Below are 24,148 nucleotides of genomic sequence, written 5' to 3' on the forward strand. Positions count from 1 at the left end.
CCATCTAAGTTATAATACTATATAATGCTCATAATATGAAAGGGCTGCATGTAAAACATGTTTTATTAATGCTTTTAGAAAAACAGCTGTTTACATGCCAATATCAGTAAGATGGGTGTGCCTGCTCCTCACTGTAGAGTCTGTCTATCTTTGGCAAGAACACGGAGAGAACAGGAGCCCAGGGAGAGCAAAATACAGAAAAAGCACTAGGGGAGTGGGGAAAGAGCAGGAGCAAGGAGGACGCACACCATAGGGCGAGCAGAATTTGGAGAAAGCAGGAGCATGGGGAATGTAGGAACACAGAGAAGGCAGGAGCCTGGAGAGAGCAGGAGCCTGAGGGACCAGGAGCGCAGAGAGTGCACTAAAGGAGCAGGGGGAGGAGCAGGAGCATGGGGGGAGCAGAGCAGCCTTCAGGCCACTGCTCACTCATTCATTCTTGACAACAGCACCCTGGACAGTCGTCCATGTTGCCCATCTGTGTTTCAGCCTGGGTCAGGAACCCTTGGAAGTTCTCTGTGGAACCCAGTTTGAGAACCTCTGCGTAGAGCGAATAAAAGCATTATTTTTCGTTTTATCCACATGATCTATTCCTCCCGTTAGCTAGGTATGGAAGATTCTCGACGGCCCAATCATGGAAACATTTGGAACCCACTTGCTCGCTCTATCAGCTATTGAAGAATGCAGAGATGAAATTGCATGAAAAGAATAGAGAAACATGGAATCATTTTTTTAACAAATTGTAGACTATTGGTTCACATTAACTTATGAGATAAAAGGAGAGCTAGCAAAATTAAAAGAATTCTAAATTAGCAATGCTACTGTGCCTGTTTCAGCTTTTGCTGTCATATAAACATGTTCAATGCCTAACTAGATGATATGTTTATGCAATGAAAATAGCTATGTTGCTTGCAGCCAGTTCTAGTCATGCATGATTATGTGCAATACATTACCCAGCAGTACCATCTGCAAAGAGGGGAGGCTGAGTTCGTGGAAATTATAATCAGATAAAAAGGCAATATTCCATGCTTTTACCTTGTTTTTTACAGCCTTAATTCAGATAATATCCATTTGCAGGGTCCCAACTGTGAAAAACTGCTAGTACATTCACCAATAATATATTACTAATGGGATTTCAACACAGGGCTGCAGAAAGCTGATTGCAACAGAACCCTGTTGTGAAGCAATGATATAAACAGGCATGTTTTGAGCCCCTGACAGGCTGATGGGACAAACCATGAAAGCACCACAGGTTTCATTTAATGTGCATCCTTGATATGGATTGAAATGTGAAACAGATCAGCCTTGTGAATAATTACCTTTAAACTGTATAAAGGCATTTAACCCTTTGAGAAGTGCCTGATATTTTGTATCCACTTAAAAGAAAACGTCTTTGTTTTCCTTAATGAATACTCCAGAAGAGGAAATATCTCTAATTTTATTTACAACTGATGGTTTTGAAAGTTGCTGAAACTCCTGCTGAGCAACATTAGCTGCTAGGCTCCTGATTAAAAGGAAGATATTGTCAGAAACGATCTAGCCATTTCAGACTGTTCCAACAGCAACATAAACAAATCAAGCAAACCACAAGACAACATGTTAGGATCAATACTCAAAGGGTTAAATGAAATTAAGTCTACGGGATCTTTCCTTTTTAATGCCATTTTCTCTTTCCATTAAAAGTGCTGATTTTTAATATTGTCGGTCAATATTTTGTTTCTTAGAATCACACGAATATTATCTTTTGGCATGAGCCATGCCAAACAGTGATTGTATTCTATTAGTTCATATACTGTTACTCTAACAACAGCCTTACTGTGTTGAGAGGTATGTTTTTTGATCTTATGAATATATATTGTGCATGCACACAGAAAGACACTGACTGGCTGAGAGGTTCACTAAAATCCATAATGTGCCGTTCAATAGAACTTCATTGAAACACTGGTTAAAAAGCACAGCCCCGTGCAAACCCAAATTTATTATATAGCTGATTTCATACCAGAACAAATCTTCCAATCCACATCAAATTGATCTTCAAATTCATAATCCTTATTGGGCAAGTCAGCATCTAACTGGAATCACCTTAATGGATTTTACTAACCACTGGACAAACAGCCAGTAAAAATCTGCCTGGTCCAGTGGTATGTTTTTAAATAAGTACATGCCATATAACATAAAATGGAGTTTCCTGAGTTTCACAGAAAACATACCTCATTTCAGGGAGTTGCTGTAATGGTGGTGGTAGGTGTTGCACTGCCATTAGGTATTAAGTTGACTTTGCTTCAAGGTGAAATGCTTGCTGCATGTTTTTGGGGTACGCATGACTGAACGAAAATGTACATCATTGCTGACATAAAAGGTTAATAATAATAGTATTAAATAAACATCGTCCTTTCCAAAAACTCATAATGGCAGGATCATAAAGCTCTCAATCATTGACTTTCAGCCATTTTTCCCTCTCAGACACGATAGCCAGAATTTGTCCAACATGGCTGACGTCCCACCGCCAGGGCCGAAAGTGGGAGGCGACCCTGCTTCTGCCGGCGACAGAATCTAGGGAGGCATATTCACAGTGGTGGTCAATTAAGTGGCCATCGCTGGGACCACCATCCCAACTAAGTGCGCCCCCAAGAACTACCGGCCCAATCAGAGGACATGCAGTTCAGCAGCCTCAGCAGCGCCACCACTAGCAGTTGCCATTGCTCAGACTGTAAGTGCGAGGAGATGGCGTCTCAATGGATAGTCTGGGAGGCAGGATGGCAAAATGGCTGAGTCAAAATTCTAGAAGTTCCTACCTATTGGCACTGAAGGAGTTCTTTCACCACACTTACTGCAGCGGTTCAAAAAATAGGCTTATCACTATCTTCTCAGTGGCAACTCAGGATAGGCAATAAATGAAGGGCTTGGCACCAATGCCCATATCTCCAGAATGATTTTTAAAAATTAGACACAGAATTTTCAGTTTATTCCAATTAAGATAAAATATTATTAATCACCCCAAATCACAATTGGTGTTAATAGGTTAGCTGGCTGGAAGGGTCAATTTTCCACTTCCCAAGGTGAAACCCTTTCACTATCTTTTTTTTTTATCTCAGAAATTAGCTGGGAGCTGACATAACTCAAGTAAATGAACCAAAAGAGTGATGTTCAGGCTGGGGTTACTAATGTACAACATTCTACTTGGGAAGTGGGTAGTTGACTGCTTGAGCTGCTCTATCCCTTATCTGTAGGTTATATCTACATCCAATTGTTTCCCAGAACCAAAACCTCTTCAGCCAAGAGTGCAGAGCAATATAGAGCTCTCCACAACCCTACCAAAAGATACTTTACACCTGGGCAATAGAAAGTGTGATTTTTGTGGAGAAAATCAATACATCTTGTGTTCTACTTTGAGGATTAGCAAGCAATTGAAAACAAAATCTCTCACTGTAGCTAGTAAAATTGCAAAGAACCTTAGAACGCAAACCCAGCAACACCTGATTATGAAGCAGATATTCTTTTCACTTCTCTCCAGAGTACTCTCGAGAGTACAAAGTACAAATGATAGAAACAACCAGATTACCAGACAATTGCTTCACTTACAGAGCTTATCTTTATGTTCGTGATGATATAAACTACAGTGTTGGTTAATATAGCCTACTGAAAATGGTATCGGTTCACAATATCATTGCGGTTGACTAATATATTCTAGATTCTATTCTCGTGCATAGTTTGTGACTCATCTCAGAAACTGTTAGATGGTGTAATGATATTCTGGAGGAATGAAACCAAATGGGCTGAAGGCTTGCCTTCATCAGAACCTAACTTGTGACCATCACAATGTTTTTCCTGGATGCATTTGCAAGCACATAGCAGAACTGTGCATTTTAAAAAGAAATGTCCTCATCCAGAATTCTGGGAAGATAAGTATTGCCATCCACATCCATGTACAAAATCAATATGAACAAGTTACTCCAATTAAAATAAAAGCAAAATACTGCAGATGCTGGAAATCTGAAATAAAAGCAAGAAATGCTGGAAATACTCAGCAGGTCTGGCAGCATCTGTGGAGAGAGAAGTAGAGTTCTGATGAAGGGTCACTGACCTGAAACGTTAACTCTGCTTCTCTTTCCACAGATGCTGCCAGACCTGCTGAGTATTTCCAGCATTTCTTGTTTTTATTACTCCAATTAAAACCCAGGCATCATTTGGTCCATTCTTGTTAATAAACTGAGAAAATGCAAAATCTCCAAAAGGACAATTACAGACAAGAAGTTTCTTTTGGTTTGTACCAAGGAGCAATTAACTAAATAATTTCCCTGCTTTCATTTATTAGTAAGAGTCATTGTTGCATTAATGATTATGGTGCTGGGTGTCTCTTGTAGCTGGCTGAAAGGGCAGCAGGAGGACAAGCAAGACACTGATGTACATTATCACTCACTGACCGGCGAAGGCAATTTCAACTGGCGGTTTATCTTCCCCTTCGATTATTTAATGGCTGAGGAGAAGATTGTCATCTCCAAGAAGGAGTCCATGTTTTCCTGGGATGAGACAGAGTACAAGATCCCAGCGCGTCTGACTCTGCAAGTGTGGGATGCTGACCACTTCTCAGCTGATGATTTCCTCGGTAGGTTTTAATCCAGTTTCTTTTTATCATCTTATTGAAGCATTAAATCCAGGCTTTCTTCAGATGGCCAGTCTGAATGTATGTTTATCATAAAGAATATTTCTACTACTTTGAAATGGTTATATGAGGGTAATAAATCAAATGACCTCCTAACCCGCCATGGTAACTGAGGGACATTTTAGGATCTGTAATTAACATCAGTGATATCTCTCTATAATCCATTAGGACAATTTAAACAAAAATGTGAATTGGAAATATATTCCCATCCTCCACCCTCTGTAACTTCAGCTCATGCAAAATTCTGCTGCCTGCATCTTATTCTGCGCCAAATCCTGACTAGCCACCACTCCTGTCCTTACTGATCTACATTGGCTCCTGGTCCTCCATCGTCTCCAATTTAAAATTCTAGCCCTTTTGTTTCAATGCCTTCATGGGCTTGCCTCTCCCTATCACTGTAACTTCCTCCAGCCCTGCAAATCCCCCTGAATTCTCTGTTCTGCCTCTCTCTTTGATTCAACAATGACAGCGGTGCTTTCAGCCCCAACCTCCCTAAATACATTTGCCTTTTCATCTCCCTTTCCCTCTTTAAAACCTTTTTCAAAAAATACTCTTCAACCAAGCTTTTGTTCACCCCTCCTAATAACTCCTTTGGTTCAGCATCTGTTTTCTCCATCCTCTCTGTAAAGTACCTTGGGACATGTTAAAGGCACTATAGAAATGAAAGTTGTTGTTGGATGGTGGAATCAGTCTTTTTGGATTTTTCCACACTTTGGGCACGATCTTGTTCTCATCCTGACATTGGGCTTCATGGCAGGGGTGGTGGCCTGGTGGCCGGAGAATCGGGGCGCCATGGAACCCGACGCCGGGATTCCTGATTCCAATTCTCCCGGGGGTGGGATAGACCGACAACAACCTTCCTACCAAGAGGCCAGTTGAGGTCCTTAAGTGGCTTAATGATGGCCAATTAAGGGCCTCTTCCCTCCGCTGCTGGGATCTTATCAGCGGTGAGGGACTTCTGCCATGCGGGGAGGACACCTTGGTGTAAAACGAGGTGCCCTCCCTGCGGGCTTGGGGAGGTGTCCTTCGTGGCAAATTTGTGGCCCAAAGAGGACCACCCCCCCCCTCCCGCCCCAAGGGACCATCCTCCCTGGACCGAATGCCACCCTACCGCTCCCCTTCACTGGAGCCTTCCAGACTAGCCCCGGTGACCCCGTCTCACCTACTTCTTCTCCGGGGTTCCGCCGCTGGGCCTGGGTCTGAGGCCTCTGCAGTACCAGCAGTTCCGCCTCCCGTTGGTGCTGCCAATGCTGCTGAGCTGCCAGCCCTGTGATTGGCCGGCAACTCTTGGAGGCAAGATCCTCACTCCTCTAGTCTTTAAAGGGATGGGGATCCTGTCTCCTTAAACTTTGACCCCAAAGACCACTGGGGGTGGCTGTAAAATTGCAGAGGTGAGGTTCGCCCTGCCTTTTTGGCCTGGCACTGGGAGACCCGCCTCCTGCACAAAATTCAGCCCATCGAGTCTGGTTGGCTTCAAAAAGTTTTAAAGTTGGATTGAGCAGGAATTTAAAAGCAATAATGCAATTTGGGATTGAAAATTATAGTACAATTTTGTTCAAACTACTTGGTTCAAAGCCAGTGCACTAAATGTTTGTGAGTGAAGAGGTGAAGTTCCACAGGAGTTCTCCCACTTGTCTGTCATGACTGCAAGTCTGGAATTTTGATCACTTAGTTTATGTCATTTTTCAGAGGTTGCTTGGCTCTTCCGCTGTTAATGCGGGTGAATAGGAGAAACCCAGTGGAATTTCACACCCAGGAAGTTGGTAACCTGAATGGAAATTAGAGAGGGGGAAGCTACAAAGATAATATAGAAAGTATGTACTATAAAAGCAGTAAGTGCTGGAAATACTCAGCAGGTCAGGCAGTATCTGTGGAGAGAGAAGCAAAGTTAGCGTTTCAGGTCAGTGACCTTTCAGAACTGATGAAAGGTCACAGACCTGAAACATTAACTTTGCTTCTCTCTCTACCGATGCTGCCTGACCCGCTGAGTATTTCCAGCACTTGCTTCTTTTATTTCATATTTCCAGCATTGGCAGTATTTTGCTTTTATAGAAACTATGTAGTCTGTAGAAAATATTTGACTGATCTGGGAGCATTAAATCTATAAATAGTCATGTGTTTTTTCCTGTGGGTACATAAGTGAGAACAAAGCACAAGTATTTAATAACCTTTCCTCTGGTTACTATGAGCAGTGACATTATAAGATTTCCTCTGTGTCCCTCCTTTGAGGCAAATTTGTAGCCCACGGAGGACCCCCCTCCCCCCCGCCACCCTCGGGACGGCCCTCCCCCGGACCGAATGCCCATCCCCCCGTTCCCCCTCACTGTGGCCTTCCAGATTGGCCCCGGCGACCCTGTCTCACCTACCTCTTCTCCGGGGTTTCACCGCTGGGCCTGGGTCTGAGGCCTCTGCAGTACCCGTAGTACCATTTGCTCTGTTCAGTATTTCTAGTGAAATCGTAATCATGCTCATTTAGAATCTGTGCTTATGATTTTGCAAGAAATACTAAACACAGGAAGTCATCACAAATGCATGTACAATTTCACCTCACACATGAACTTGCAGAATTCTAAATGCTACAGGAATAATACAGGAAAATATGTAGTGTGCAGAAATATGTTGACTTTGAAGTGCACTCTGGGACATTTTGTCACCCTACAGAGCAAAGCTGACAGATGCTGTAGAATGTCCATAGCCAGGTATCTGACCAAGATATATAGGCCAGGGTAAGCAAAATAAATGTAACATGTATCAACAAGGAGTCATTATATGCTTCCACTAAAGTGTCAAATACAAGCACATTTAGAATTCCTCTGATAATTCTGTGTGTAAAACATAGGATCCAAGAACATGTCTGATTATCCTTTCATATATAAACTTTTCAAAACTCTTTCCTTTGTCTTTATTGTGTTGATGTTGCTATGTTCATTACTTTTGAACTTTGCACTTGTTCCTTTTAAGCTTCAAAGACACTGTGCTCCGTGATTATTTCCCCCTCATTGCATTTCCACTGTGTTGAACTCAATACTCATCACACCATCAACCATTTTATTCATTCTTTACCAGGACTTCAGAACTATGGAACTCCTAGCTTGTCTAGTCTTGTTTTCCCTTCCCTTCTTCTTACAATTTGCAGGCTTTTAAAGCCCGACTTTGTGTTACTTTATCACTGCTATTTTATCCTGTTTTCTTTCCTACTCTTTTGAATTTTGAAACCATGTTTTGCAAAATGGGCCGTTGTCCTTCAGTTAGATTTATTAACAAAAAAAAAGCAACATGTGGTGCAGTGTTGAAGTGTGCAAGCTCCCAGCATTGATCTGTGGTCGTTATGGTGCTTGAGCTGCAGGGGTATCCAAATCTTAACATCAGGAAAGGAGGAAATGTAGACAGTGATCTCTCACCCTCACACCTGTTACACTAACTCTATAGATAGGGTTGCCAACCCTCCAGGATTATCCTGGAATCTTCAGGAATTAAAGATTAAACTCATGGACATTGTTATGAGCAGCATGGGAGAAAAACCATTAAAAAGAAAATAGGTTATGTTTTCATTTTATTTGAACATTTTTGTTTATTAGTTCTCTAAGTGTTGGAGATGGGAAAAATAATCCTGTTTGACTGGGTGGGGAGATTGGAGATCGGAGGCCATGCGATGAAACCATCAGGAATACGTGCATTCAGAAATGGAAACATTAGTTGAAACACCGTGCAAAAATATTGGTGCCTGCAGATAAATTACCAGGTTTCTAACACTTTTTAGGATTGTGATGTGATTGCAATGCTAAATATTTTTGTTTTCCCCCTTTTCATCAATAAGATTTTACTTCCAAATTGATTTTAAATGGCTGCAGATTTCTTGAAAATTCAGTTGGCGCAGCAAAGCTTTTCCTAGCAGGCAAAATAAAGATATTCTTGAATGGTCCTGTGCGTGCCAAGTGTTCCTCATGATCAGTAATAGTGCAGCTGTGTGACAGTCGCTGCTTGGCTCCTGTAATTACATTCAATATTTTGACATGAGATTGCACCTCGGCTCTGTGGCTGACTTGCAACAGAAAAAACTCAGGCTTCAGAATTTGCTCAAAATTGAGAGCTCTGGTCCACAAGGAACCTGGCAACATTTTACAAGAAGGCACAGAGGTGAGGTGAGAGTGACTGTCCTTGACATCAAGGCAGCATTTGACCAAGTATGGCAGCGAGGGGCCCTGGCAAAACTGGAGACAATGGGAATCAGGGGGAAAACTTTCCGCTGCTTGGAGTCATACCTAGCGCAAAGGAAGATGGTTGTGGTTGTTGGAGGTCAATCCTTTCAGCTCCAGGACATCACTGCAGGAGTTCCTCAGGGTAGTGTCCTAGGCCCAACCATCTTCAGCTGCTTCATCAATTACCTTCCTTCAGTCATAAGGTCAGAAGTGGGGATGTTCGCTGATGATTGCACAATATTCAGCACCATTCGCAACTCCTCAGATACTGAAGCAGTCCATGTAAAAATGCAGCAAGACCTGGACAATATCCAGGCTTGGCTGATAAGTGGCAAGTAACATTCGCACCACACATGTGCCAGGCAATAACCATTTCTAACAAGAGAGAATCTAAACATCTCCCCTTGACATTCAATGGCATTATGATCGTGGGATCCCCCAATATCAAAAGCCTGGGGGTTACCATTGACCAGAAACTGAACTGGAGTAGCCATATAAATACTGTGGCTACAAGAGCAGGTCATAGGCTAGGAATCCTGTGGCGAGTAGCTCACCTCCTGACTCCCCAAAGCCTGTCCACCATCTACAAGGCACAAGTCAGGAGTGTGCTGGAATACTCTCCACTTGCCTGGATGGGTGCAGCTCCAACAACACTCAAGAAGCTCAACACCATCCGGGACAAAGCAACCCGCATGATTGGCACCCCATTCACAAACATTCACTCCCTCCACCACTGATGCACAGTGGCAGCAGTGTGTACCATCTATAAGATGCACTGCAGCAGTGCACTAAGGCTCCTTAGAAAGCACCTTCCAAACCCACGACTTCTACCAACTAGAAGGACAAGGGCAGCAGATGCATGGGAACACCACCACCTGCAAATTCCCCTCCAAGCCACACACCATCCTGACTTGGAACTATATCGCCGTTCCTTCACTGTCGCTGGGTCAAAATCCTGGAACTTCCTTCCTAACAGCACTGTGGGTGTACCTACCCCACATGGACTGCAGCGGTTCAAGAAGGCAGCTCACCACCACCTTCTCAAGGGCAATTAGGGATGGGCAATAAATGCTGGCCTAGCCAGCGACGCCTACATCCCATGAATGAATCAAAAAAACAAGTTGCCCAAAGTCATTCAACAATGTTAATTAAACCATTTTAAAAAAGAGGCATTTCTTTAGAATCACAAGCAAACTATCCTGGGGCATTTTCCATTACCTCACCTGTTACTTTTTTTATTGTTCTTTTTCTGGCAGGTGCAATCGAATTGGATCTGAACAGATTTACACGTGGAGCAAAAACAGCCAAGCTATGCACAATTGAAATGGCTACAGATGAATCTTCTTTTCCCACAGTCTCCATTTTTAAACAGAAGAGGGTGAAAGGCTGGTGGCCATTTGTGGCCAGAAACGAAAATGATGAAATGGAACTTACAGTAAGAAGTTTTTCATTTTGGAGTTTGGAAACTGATTTTGTCTCATCAAACAAAATAGCTGCATTGACACTAAAGAATCCAAATTGACTAAATGTATAAAGCTCAATTTCTCAATGTGTTTTCTCTTCGAGTGGGAGCTTGTCATGTTTACACTGTGCTGAAAATGAAGAAAACAACATTTCATTATAGCCACATTAATTTACAAACTGCCTCTCGGAATAATCACTTATATCAAAAAGTTTTATAATTTATAAAGGTCACCTGTTTTCATTCCTAGAATAGCATTATTACTTGAGATACATTGTCTTTACTAGGATCCTAACTCCAGCCCCAACCCTGTTCTAAAGAATACCTAAATGAGTTTCAAATCGTGTTATTTTAAAAAAGGTTCCCTATGTTTTATTTAAACAAAAAGCAGAAAAGCTGCAGGTGCTGGAAATCTAAAAGAACATGAAATGCTGCAATACTCAGCATGTCAGGCAGCAACTGTGGAGGGAAGAGAAAGTTAAAATTTCAAGTGTCATCAGAACTATATATGCCGCATGACACCGTAGTTCACCTTTCACCACCACAGCACCTGCTCTTGTCACCCCAGGAACCTTCCCATGCCCAGTGCAGGAGATGCAACACCTATCTATTGACCTCCTCCCACACCCCTGTTCAGGCCACCAACACTTCAATTTGTTTGTACTTTCTTCAACCTAGTTTATTGTATTCACTGCTCATGGCGCTGTCTCCTCCAAATAGGAGAGCCCAAATGCAGATTAGTTTAGTTTAGTTTAGTTTAGAGATACAGCACTGAAACAGGCCCTTCGGCCCACCAAGTCTGTGCCGACCATCAACCACCCATTTATACTAATCCTACACCAATCCCATATTCCTACCACATCCCCACCTGTCCCTATATTTCCCTACCACCTACCTATACTAGGGGCAATTTATAATGGCCAATTTACCTACCAACCTGCAAGTCTTTTGGCTTGTGGGAGGAAACCGGAGCACCCAGAGAAAACCCAGCTTTGCTGAGTATCTCCATTCTATCCACAAGTGAAACCCTGAGCTTTCTGTCACTTTCAATTTCCCATCCCACTTCCCCTCTGACCTCTCCATCTTTGGCTTCCTACCCATTTCTAATAACACTCAATCCAAGCTTGAGGAACAGCCCCTTACTTTGCACCTTGCAGCCTTCCAGATTTAATAACTTCAGACCTTAACTATAGGTTCCACTTTTGCTTTGGTGGGACATGCTGGTTATGAGGAATGAGTGTGTTGACATTTCCAGGGAGGCACAGGGGCTCAGGGGGCAAGAGACAAGTTGGTGCTCAGGATAGTCTGTCAGAACACCATCCTCGCAGGTTAGTTTGCATGTTTGGTGTCGCCCTGTTTTGTTTCTTGTCCCAGGTACCTTATCCTCTGCTAACAGGACACTTTCATTTTCTGCTTTTATGTGGTTACTGTCCTGTCCACTCTCCTGAAGGTGCTGGATCATTATCAAAGATTTTATAGCAGAGCACTTGGATAACAGTGGTAGAATTGGACAGAGTCAGCATGGATTTACGAAAGGGAAATCATGCCTGACAAATCTACTAGAATTCTTCGAGGATGTAACTAGTCGAGTTGATGAGGGACAGCCAGTGGATGTGGTTTATTTGGACTTTCAGAAGGCTTTCAACAAAGTCCCACATAAAAGATTAGCGTGTAAAATTAAAGCGCATGGGATTGGGGGTAGTGTATTGCGATGGATAGAAAATTGGTTGGCAGACAGGAAACAAAGAATAGGAATAAACGGGTCTTTTTCCGAATGGTGGGCAGTGACTAGTGGGGTACCCCAGCTATTCACAATGTACATTAATGATTTAGATGAGGGAACTAAATGTAATATCTCCAAATTTGCAGATGACACAAAACTGGGTGGGAGGGTGAGTTATGAGGAGGATGCAAAGGGGCTTCAGGGTGATTTGGACAAGTTGAGTGAGTGGCCAGATGCATGATAGATGCAGTATAATGTGGATAAATGTGAGATTATCCACTTTGGTAGCAAAAACAGGAAGGCAGATTATTATCTGAAAGGCTATAAACTGAGAAAGAGGAATATGCAATAAGACCTGGGTGTTCTTGTACACCAGTCGCTGAAGGTAAGCATGCAGGTCCAACAGGCAGTAAAAAAGGCAAATGGTATGTTGGCCTTCATAGCGAAAGGATTCGAATACAGGAGCAGGGATGTCTTGCTGCAATTATACAGGGCCTTGGTGAGGCCACATATGGAATATTGTGTGCAGTTTTGGTCTCCTTATCTGAGGAAGGATGTGCTTGCTATAGAGGGAGTGCAGCGAATGTTTACCAGACTGATTCCTGGGATGGCGGGACTGACTTATGAGGAGAGATTGAGTCAGTTAGGATTATATTCGCTGGAGTTCAGAAGAGTGAGGGGGAATCTCATAGAAACCTATAAAATTCTAACAGGACTTGACAGGGTAGATGCAGGAAGGATGTTCCCGATGGTGGGGGAGTCCAGATCCAGGGGTCATAGTCGAAGGATACAGGGTAAACCTTTCAGGACTGAGATGAGGAGAAATTACTTCACCCAGAGAGTGGTGAGCCTGTGGAATTCACTACCACAGAAAGCAGTTGAGGCCAAAACATTGTATGTTTTCAAGAAGGAGTTAGATATAGCTCTTGGGGCAAAAGAAATCAAAGGATATGGGGGGAAAGCGGGAACAGGTTACTGAGTTGGATGATCAGCCATGATCATAATGAATGGCAGAGCAGGCGCGAAGGGCCCAATGGCCTACTCCTGCTCCTATTTTCTATGTTTCTATCATGCTAAGATATGGTTACATGGGTCACTAGTGCCTCTAATACTTCACCCAAATTACAATTCTTCCTGTCTGAACCTCAACAATAAGGGTCAGCATGCTATTCAACCATGAAGCAACATTACAGTGGAGCCCACCCCTGTCCCAAACTAAAGCCATGCATAGTTTCCAGCAGGAGTCACTAGATGGAAATCAGGAGTTGGAATACTCATTGACTTGCCCGGGGACATTCAAGACAATTGTAGCACCCTTCCCCCACCATCCCAGCTAAGATTAGTTAATTTGGCATGGTACAAGGATTGAAATTGGGCCCGCTTGACTGGTTCGCAGTTGGACCACTGCATTTGCCAACCAATTGATTCAGAGTCCTTTACGTTTTGTGTTTTAATAATGCAGAAAAGTGAAGTTCCTACCCTTCCCTTACTAACAGTAGTTGCTGAAGCTTGGGAATCCATTTGGGCTTAGATAAGACAGAAACTTTACCAAAATAAATGTTGGACAAAAGTTGCTTTCTCCAAATAGCCAAATATTTAATCTCAGGTAAGTAAAACAAAAATGACTGGGCTGGATTTTGCAGTCAGTGGCAAAGCAACAACACTCATTGCTGACCTCAAAGACAGCTGTCCAAAGATCTAGCAATCTCTGTGGCATGGATTTCCACTTTCCTGACATCAGTTTGAATCTGGTCAAGGGGATCTCCAGGCATCCAGCAACAGAGATGTCATCAAGCAGGGTAAGCAGCCAATCATTTTGAAGTATTCTTATGGACAGCAAACCAGTAAGTAAAAACTACTGAATCCCTTCACTTTTAACTTTAGCAAAATAAATGACTGGGGCATATATGGAATTAAGGTAGAAGCTAAAACTTTAAAAAACAAAAAAAAAAATTTAAAATGTGAAACTTCTTATCATAATGAAGAAATTTGACATTCAACAAATATAAATTACTCTTTCAGGGCCAGTGAGCCTGTTCAGTAATTATGAACCGATAAAAACCCTGTTACACCTCATTCAACAAGGTGTAATTTTTTAAGTGTTTTTTACAGCAAGACCAATAGTGTAAAAGTGGAAGTTCTCATCAGTTCAGTGATTTCTAATTGATTGCATTCTAGGAGGACCTCAACAGTGCACCCTCTGGAGAAGAGTGGAATCACTGGCAACAACTTCTGGATTTTTGCATTTAACTATGGATGTGTGGACTCCAGAGGTTGCTCTCGGTTTCAGAGGAGTAATGATGGTGAAAGCTAACAGTTTCATCATCATTACTACTGCAAAATCCAGGCCAATATTTTTCATTGGGTCAAACTGCAATCAGTCTACACAAGAATCTGAGCCAATCACATTACTTGGATTTGACGCAAGAAATTCAAGTTTCTTTTCCTGATTAATTTCTAAGGTCTCCATTTGATTGTATATATTTGGCTGTATGACTTTGGCAAGGAGAAAGGGAAGGTTCATTTGCTTAGATGAATAATGACAATATAATCCAAGTGATAGAAACATTTCCCTAATATTATTACTGTTGGATTCTGTTTGATTATGATTACTTCATATACATTTCAGTGATAATTTACATGCAATAGAGCCTGTACTTTGACTACTTTTACTGCAGTATTTTGCTAAGAGTGAATCAATATGTAACATCACTGGTAGTGGCGATACCCTGAAGTCCAAAGACCACATTTCATATAGATTATACACATGGGTCTCACTTCGCTTTTCCAAGTTTTGCTTCATATTTAATATGTTCTTATGACTATATTGTCATAATTGAGAACATCACTGAGATTCCTTCATACCTCAGTGGGTAAATACACTTGATATGATTCTTGATAGCGCAGTGTCTTAATACACTGGTTGATGTGTTATTGCGTCATACTCATTTAAAAGTTCACGGTTCAATTCCTAGTCTGTGCAATAGAGACACTACAATTGGCTTTCGTTTCTTTGAGTTAGGGAGTTGCGGGGGACAAAGCAAACAGAAGGGTCTGAATTTTGCCTCCGGGGGCAGGAAACAGAGGCCAGGACCGTTTCCGGGTCCCGAACCTGCTCTCAAGGGAAAACAGTCACTCGTTGGGATTTCCACCCCTTCATAGGCATGGAGACAGGTTCTCTGACCAATTAAGGTCGGCAGGCGGGCTCTTGAAGCTGGAGGGCCAATCAGAGGCCTTCCAGCTTGAGAGGAGCAGCATGGTGTAGTGGAAGGTAAGTCAGAAAGAGAGCGCTTCAAAATGGAGGTGCCCTCTCCAACTTTTTTAAATCTTGAATTTAAAAAACATATTCAGCCTGGAGCCCCTCAACAGGGCAGCCTGTGGCTGCTCCTGCACCCAGGCAGGCAGAGAGGGTCCCTAGGCCTGCCTGGAATGCTGCTTTCCCCCCCCCCCCCCCTCTGTCTGCCACTAGGTGCCCACCTCCAGGCACCTAAACCGGCCCCTGCCGCCAGTGGGAATTTGGAGGCCAACTGGAAAATTCCATGCAGCCTCCTTTAATTGGCCTCAGTTAGGCTTTTAATGAGCCTGATCGACTATCCGCCACGCGGGCGGGTAGCCCTGTCAGCCTCGATCCTGCCTGTGCAAAAATGGCCTGGAGAAGGTATGGTGCTAGGGAACTATCACACTGGCCAGTCGGACTAATTTTTGGCCCCACCCACCTCTGATCCTGGCCCTGGTGGTGGCTGAAAATCTAGCTCAAGGGGTCATTTTCCACTTTAATGTTCCTAATCTGCACCTTCCTGCTGGGCGAGAAGTACTTTGGTCTTGTGGCTTCCCTGGATTTTGCCTACTGTTGCGTTCTTTATTGTTACTCAGTAACTTAAGCTAGATTCATGGCAGGTACCAGCAGGTTTGGGTTCAGCTATGATGGTGTCTCCTTAGAGGTTAAATAACTCACTGATACAGTCTAATCACACACACAGACATGACACTTTGTTCATGAGCTCAATATCTTTACAAAAGGAAGGAAGAAATTGGCATAAAATTGAAATTGTATGTGTTCAGGCTGGGGGGGGGTGTGGGTGGTGGGGGTGCAGGGAGAGTAGCGGGGGGAGGCAGGATGGAAATTGGGACACAGTCTCCACGATTACAGGGTAACAATTGCCATGTCACTCTTTCATTATACCGGACATAGTGCAAGTGAGAGAGAATTTTAAACAGAAAATCATAATTTGAGAAGATGAGAATACCGCCTAATAAATTATGACAAACTTGAACAGCATTTTTACCTTACCCCATACTGGTACCTTTATGATAAGCTTTGTATCCAGATAGTTTGATATCACCACTCCTCTTCGCATTGTGAACCATGGCTCAGTTCCTCAGGCCAAGTGTTTCCAGTGCAAACATGGTACCACCAGCACATGAAGTGATCGTCACTTCAAACTTGGTGAAAGAACAATTCACCATGTCTGTTCTGTTTTCAGGGTAAAGTGGAGGCTGAGTTACACCTGTTAACAGCAGAAGAAGCTGAGAAGAGCCCTGCAGGCCTTGCTCGCAATGAGCCAGATCCACTGGAGAAGCCAAAGTAAGTGTATCTTCTTCATTTTAATTACAGTTCATGTCTCATTAATGTCACTACAGATTTCCTGAGCCATTTGAAGAATATGCCAAAACCACACCTCTTTGTCTCATAATATTATGAAACTATCAGGTTATAATCTTTGCAGGAAACAAGTATTTAAAAAAAAATACAGTTCTAATTTAACTACTTTAATCTATTTTGTTATCTTATACTGCAAATAAATAGTAAACAAAATGTTGGAGGAGCAGGATAAAAACAGCATCTCAAAATTTTTTCTAACTTTGACAAGAGCTTCAGCAGAAAAACATTTCTAATGTATTATTACAATATTGCTGTTCAAATTAGCTACTGAGTCTTTCATTTACAGTCATCATTTTGCAGCCTTTTCTATATAGTTTATTTGGTTGATATTCTGGGGCAGATGGCTACAAGGCAGTTAACAAGATACTTGTAAACCAGCAGCAGTCATAAAGGAATAAGCTGGCTCTGCAAGACCTAATGGTGATTTCCTCTGCATGTAATACACCTCTAAACAAGACTCTCAACATTCTATCAACATTCAACTGTCCTAATCATAGACCTTCAGTTTCCATTCATCTCAGTTATAAACAGTAATCACATTGAAATACAACATCTGGAGAGCTTTAATTATTTTTTGTTATTACTGGAGTTAATATGAGAAACATTTACCAAGGAAATTAAATGTGAAATGAATATAAACTAAGTTTCTTTTTCTGGATTTCGTTGAGGCGGTAAGCACAGTCTAAGCAATAGAGCCTTTAGTTTCCTTATCGAGATAACACTCCATTGATTGCATGCTTCAGATGGCTGGGAGGGACCTCAGTGTAGTTCAGCAAAGCTAGTATGGTATTGTACAGAAGTGTATTAATAGTGCAGTCAACATCTACTGCAGTAATTCCCCTGGGATGACACATTGAGCACCACACATTACATTGCCCCTGTATTATTACTCAACTGGTAGGATTTCATTTTATTTCTAGCCCCCATTTTAACCCCTGTGCCACTGAAAATGGGAGATGTGAGGGAGCTAAAATCCTTACCATGACCACTCACCCAATTCTTGAAAGACTCAAGTCATTTATTAGGTATATCCTGGCAAGCCAGCAAGGCACTCACACCAGGTAGACGAAGGTCACATTGACATTTAAAAGTCGGGCTCTGATAATATGATTCAGACCCCGGCCATATTTTAAGGCTGCGTTTGCTGACAATGCAACCACTAGGTGGTGCAGTACTGGCACATGCACAAATGCAGCCTCATTGACTGAAATGTCACTGTCTGTGACGTCTCAGGCAGCTGCCAGTAATAAAGATGGCGCTGCTCAATTTGACAGAAAATAATGAATTGAACCCTAAACCTCTCACCCTTCAATGGCTGCGATCGTTGCCTCCACACCACTCCCAACAGTAACCCACTCCCTCTCATGATTGTCTCTTCCGTTCCCCGCTCCATCCTGCGATCGCCGCCTCAACCGTCGCATTGTTTCGCACTCGTTTCTGTGATCTCCACCCCGCTTCCTCCTGCGCCCACCTTCTCACTGCTCCCAACTGCTCATCACTCCATCCCGCCGCTCACTCCCCACCTCATGCCCCGAGAAGTGGCAGTGCGAGTGGGATTCTAGTGGCGAGGCAGGAAGCGAGCAGTGGAATAGGGTGGCGAGCAGTCAGGATCGGTGAAATGGAGCAGAAAATAGGCGGGAGCAGTCTCCAGCAGGGGGACGCAGAAGAGAACTGTGGGAGCAGGGAGAAGCACTGATTGAGGCACCGAATATGGGTGGTAGTGGGGTGCTGTTGGAGGGGATGGAGGCAGTGATCATGGCCATTGAGGGGTGAAGCAGTACATGGATGTCGTTATGTGATGATGCTGATGCGCGCATGCGCAGAGCAATACGGGCAAACAGGGAAATGTTTGGACACACTAATGGCGTCGGCGATTGCTCTGCACATGTACTGCATTGTCAGGAAACACTCCGATAGTTTAATGATTGACATTTGTGATCGGAGCCTAGTGTCAGCCTTACCAGGCGCATCAGCCACAAAGAAGCAGCAGGTCCATAACAGGGTGGAAAAGTAAGTAATTCTTTTTATAAAAAGCTTTCCTTGTGGTCCAGGAAAGCAGATGAGTTCCTCCAGGCCTTCAAATATACCTGGATTCCCGGTTTCTCTTCCACGACCATGATCGTTTACATTCCCACCACCAGTTGTCTAACTGCCTGGGACAGTTCCTGCAGACTCCCTGCCATGACCTCCTGCAGCATTTGCCCAACTCCCACCTAACATCATCGACACCAGATTCGGGCAGGAGTTGGACCTGACATATTTAAATGAGGCCTGAGAGCCGGAGCCTGCATCAGAAAACGGGTGAGTCTGACTCTTGCCCTGCTGACCTCAGAATTGCCTCTCACTCCAAGTTAAAATCAGCATGAGCCTGGTGCACTATGAAACTTTATTTCTCAAAATACCAAAGTTATTGTTTCAGAGACAATGTAATCTCATAATTCATATTGTTGCACATTTGAGTATATTCAAAGGATTCGTACCACAGTTGTGCTTGTCTTTTTAATGTGCCACCATAGCACATTAGTGATCATGGTGATCAGTTTTAAGAATATAAGAATTTTAGGAATAGGAAAAGACCACTAGGTCTAAACCAGCCAATTACTTTTTCAACATTGCTCATTTATTGCGAAGATATTTTACAACAACAATTTGCATTAATATAGCACCTTTAACATAGTAAAACATCACAAGGTGCTTCACAGGATTGTTCTCAGACAAAACATTGGCATCAAAGAAGGAGACATTAGGACAGGTGACCAGAAAGGTAGGTTTTAAAGAGTGTCTTAAAAGAGGAGGGAGATACAGAGAGATTTAGGGAAAGAATTTCAGAGCTTAGGGCCTAGACAGCTGAAGGCTAAAAATCAAGGCATTGCTGGACCAGGAGCAATGTGGGTCAGCATGCACAGGGGTAATGGGTGAATGGGATTTGGTGCAATTAGGAAACGGGCAGCAGAGCTTAGGATGAGCTCAAGTTATAGAGGGTGGAAGATGGGAAGCCAGCCAAGAGAGCATTGGAATTGTCAAGTCTGGAGGTAACGAAGGGATGGACAAGCTGAAGTGGGGTGGAGATGGGAAATATTACAAAGGTGCTTGCAATGGAGCAGATCTGGGGTCGGAAGCTCACCTCAGGTTCAAATAGGATGCCTAGGTTGTGAATAGTCTGCTTTAGTCTGAAACAGTGGCTGAGGAGGTAGGGAGGTGAATCAGTGGCTATGAAACAAAGTTTGTGGCGGGGCAATGTTTACTGTAATATTCCCTATAAATCACATAGATGTTGAATTATTTGGCTATAAAAGACAAATTTTTCTCAATTAATTTGAATATGACTCAATTTTACTGTCAGATATGGCGAATGTTTGTTTTGAGCAAAAGGGGGAATGGTTAGCACGGCAATTGTTCCTTGATCTCATTTTGACTTGAAATCCTATCCAGATTGATGAGGTTTTCTTTCCTATCGTCTCTAAGGATCTCATCAAAAATGAAATATTTGCAGCCTCAGCTCCACCAGGTGTGACCTCACAATACAAAACAGCCCATAATTCTGACATAGGTGGAAAAGCATCCCCAGAATTTTTATGTTACTAAAATGGGAATAGATCCTATCCCTCATGTCCTTATGTCCCTCAGAGACATATAAGATAATCAGAGGGTTAGATAGGGTGGATAGTGAGAGTCTTTTTCCTCGCATGGTGATGGCAAACACGAGGGGACATAGCTTTAAGTTGAGGGGTGATAGATATAGGACAGATGTCAGAGGTAGTTTCTTTACTCAGAGAGGAGTAGGGGCGTGGAACGCCCTGCCTGCAACAGTAGTAGACTCGCCAACTTTAAGGGCATTTAAGTGGTCATTGGATAGACATATGGATGAAAATGGAATAGTATAGGTCAGATGGTTTCACAGGTTGGCGCAACATCGAGGGCCGAAGGGCCTGTACTGCGCTATAATGTTCTAATTCTAATTCTAAAATTGAATTTTTAAAATATGACTGTACTGGATATTTTATATCATATGTTATTTCAGTCGGTTTTTATTCCCTTAGTGACGTACAGAAGTTTCTTTTTTTAGTACATGTTAAATAGAAAAGCCAATTAGGTCACATAGTGTGGAGAATTATTCAGTTCCATTCTTCCCAATTCATAAGATGAGCCAATATGAGCTGGGAATTGCTGAGTGGTGGCTGTAAGCATCTCCCCAGTATGAGGAGGAAAGATCAGAAGTGAGAGTCATGTCTGCATTCTACCTAATGCATTCCAATGGCCAGTTAAAGAGAGGGCAACATCATGGACCAGGCTCTTCACTCACTGTCTGGGCAGTTGATGCCCAGAGTGTCCACACCCAGGGTGATATGAAGAAACAAGAAATAAATTACCATTGAAAAATCATAATGTGGCATGTTCAAAGAAACACATGTGGTGCAGAATGAGTACAACACCACAGAAAATAAGTTTTAATGGCATCCTCACAGTCTTAGTGCCAAATATCTTTATGTTAACAAGAGCAAACCTGTACTACTCCACCAAACAGCGAACACGATGAGCTGAATGAGCTCCTGCTGTGCTGTATCATTCTATGATTCTATAGTCATACACTCAGTTCTTTCTCTAATAAGAGCTACAATAAGACAGCTCATTTGAAAGTAACTTTATTAGTACCTTTTCTGCCACAAAAACTCCTTTTAATCCCTACACTTACTACAGAAAAGGGGTGAGCAATATGAATTAACTTGCAATCTTTACCAGAGAATCCTGTGAGATAAACCATGTGACATCACTCATTTTATAATCACTATAATGTTCTCATGATACAACTTGCAGAATCCTCTAATAATCTATTTTCTTAAAGCTTCTATTAAGTTTTATATCAGAGATAATGTTCAATCATTCTTCCTGATAGATTTTCATAACCTAGAAATAAGTTAACAGAGCCCACAGAATTGTTAGGATCAATTGTATATTATGTATCCACCAAGTGGGAACATCTTCAGTCTCGTTTTGATGGTAAACTGTAACTCTTGTTTTAATTATCATCTCTTTGTTTCTTTCCATTTCTACTACCTTGATCCCTTCCCCTTCATTCATTTTTTTTTTGGTGCCTCACTTCTTGCTATCCTCCAATCTGCAGTCGTCCTGATACCAGCTTTATCTGGTTTATGAACCCTCTAAAGTCCATCAGATATTTCATCTGGCACAACTACCGTTGGCTGATTTTGAAGATCCTCGCACTTGTGCTCCTTCTTCTTCTGCTTGGCCTCTTCCTTTACTCCATGCCTGGTTACCTGGTGAAGAAGATTCTTGGAGCCTAATGGCCTTAAAATGGTAGCCACTTTTTCTCATATTTCATGTACCCTGTGCATTCCTGTTTTTTAACCTACCTTGTTTCAGAGCAGGAAATCCTTTAGAGTTGTAGTCGGTTATGTTTAATTACTTTAATTGATGCATTTGCTAAGCATAGTTATAATGGACTGCCTAATAAAACACTGGAGTAGATGGGTAATAGAATCACTTGTAAATTGTTTCTATTAAGTCAGCTGGTTCAGGTTACATAAATATGGAAAGTATAAATTTGTGCTGCTAAATATCACAATAAAAGCTAGAAAATTAACTATTTGAAAATACACAATGACTTGGATTTTGCAGTCGGCAGGGAACGAACAGTGCTTGCTGTTCATTACTCTTACACTTGCGCACAGTTTCTCTGGGCTTTTTGTGGTGGAATTTGTGGTGATTCGAAAGCCATGGCAGTACAGCGTCATCTAGAGGGTATCAGGGGACTATGTGAACAGGGCAAGCAATGGCGTGTCTCCTTAACCAATCAGATTGAAGAATTCTTAATAAGCCAGGCAGAGCCTGAACCAGAAAGTGTAAGTTGCAATAGTTAATTTAATGCCAAATCAGGTACAGAAAGTGAAATAGAGAGGAAAAGTGGGATTAAGAGACGAGAAAGACACAGAGAGCATAAGTTGTAGAAATATTTATTTCAAAAAAAACTCCAACAATAGTTAAAATCTAAAGAAATAAGACTCCACACTCGTAAAAGCTAATTTTCAGTGCCAGAGAGGTTGGTTGGCAGTAATTAAGACTTATCACACTGTTAAAAGTGTACTTACACTGGAATGGACAAGCCCTAACATTTTCCGGTGAGGCTAACGGGTAACTATCACGTAAGTACAGCAACTTCACACCCTTCCATGTATTTCAATGCTGAGTCTCTCGGTGAAGTACCAGTGTCGCACAGCTTCTGGAGGAGCATAACAACTCGGGCAACAACTTCCTGATTTCTGCATTTAAGTGTGCCTATGCAGTCGCTGGACGTTAAGGTCTAATTTATCCCCATAATAACAGTGAACGCTGTTAGCCTCACCATTTACCTTAATTTCCTGGCCATTATCTTTCACATCAGCTAATTTAAATTTTATTTTAAAAATTAATATACAATATTATATCAATAAGAATATTACATCACCTGTATGGGAACAAAAAGGATGCAATACTCTCAATGAATTAAGAAGCCTTCTCTCCTTCCTCCTTCACTTTAAATCTCCTGCAATATTACACTCATTGGAGGTTATATAAACTACAAATATTAGACAGGGAATCTTATTGTTTATAAGTATTGACTACAGCACCTTTCACAACCTTAGGATGTCCGAAAGCACTTTAGGATCATTGATGTACTTTTGAAGTGTAGTCGCTGTTGTCATGTAGAAAATACGGCAGCCAAATTGTGCACAGAAAGCTACCACAAACCAATGTGATAATGACCAGATTAACTCTTTTTGTGATGTTGATTGAGGGATAAATATTGGCCAGGACATTGGAGATTACTCCCGTCCTCTTCATCGGAATAGTGCCATGGGCTCTTTGATGTCCACCTGAGAGGGCAGACGGGGCTTCGGTTTAATATCTCGTCTGAAAGGCAGCACCTCCAAAAGTACAGCACTCCCTCAGTGCCGTACTGGAGTGGCAGCCTTGATTTATTTTGTGTTCAAGTCCTGGAGTGAGACTTGAATCCACAACTTTCTGACTCAGAGGCAAGAGTGCCACCAACTAAATCACACATATATAACATATACACAGATACACAATTAAGGTCCATCATTTCAATCAAATACATGTAACAGTTTAGGCTAGTCATTGTCACCTCTATGGTCTGGGTTTGAATCCAGTCTAGATCGATGGGATGCAAGTCTTCACTCCCTGTTGAGTGCAAGAGTACTAAGTGAAATGAGTTTGGGCAGTTTCAGCTAAGTTCCTAGTGCGTCATAGCCCACAAGTTAAAACTGCCTTGAAACGGCATGTAGATGGCACCAGCTTGACAGTCTTATTTTATACAGATTGGTGTTGTGAGAAATAGAAATTGTTATACTGGTGTGGTGGAGGTTGTTCATCTGAGGTTGGGACTAGGAAGAATTGTTAAATGAAATGAAGAATGAAAATATTC

General features: G+C 42.3%; 1 protein-coding gene across 2 annotated transcripts in view; it reads left to right on the forward strand.

Annotated features, from left to right (window-relative positions):
• Positions 1–24,148, forward strand: part of otofa (otoferlin a) — a 479,852-nt gene that overhangs the window by 455,113 nt on the left and 591 nt on the right. The window contains exons 43-46 of one of the 2 annotated variants that reach the window (XM_068017769.1): positions 4,362–4,603; positions 10,116–10,294; positions 16,529–16,629; positions 21,830–22,010. In XM_068017769.1, coding sequence (XP_067873870.1) covers positions 4,362–4,603; positions 10,116–10,294; positions 16,529–16,629; positions 21,830–22,010 — 703 coding nt within the window. Of the gene's footprint in view, positions 1–4,361; positions 4,604–10,115; positions 10,295–16,528; positions 16,630–21,829; positions 22,011–24,148 lie in introns of those variants that run through there. The other variant, XM_068017778.1, reaches the window with a different exon arrangement.

The sequence above is a fragment of the Heterodontus francisci genome, chromosome 3, assembly GCF_036365525.1.
Source record: "Heterodontus francisci isolate sHetFra1 chromosome 3, sHetFra1.hap1, whole genome shotgun sequence".
Taxonomy (NCBI): domain Eukaryota; kingdom Metazoa; phylum Chordata; class Chondrichthyes; order Heterodontiformes; family Heterodontidae; genus Heterodontus; species Heterodontus francisci.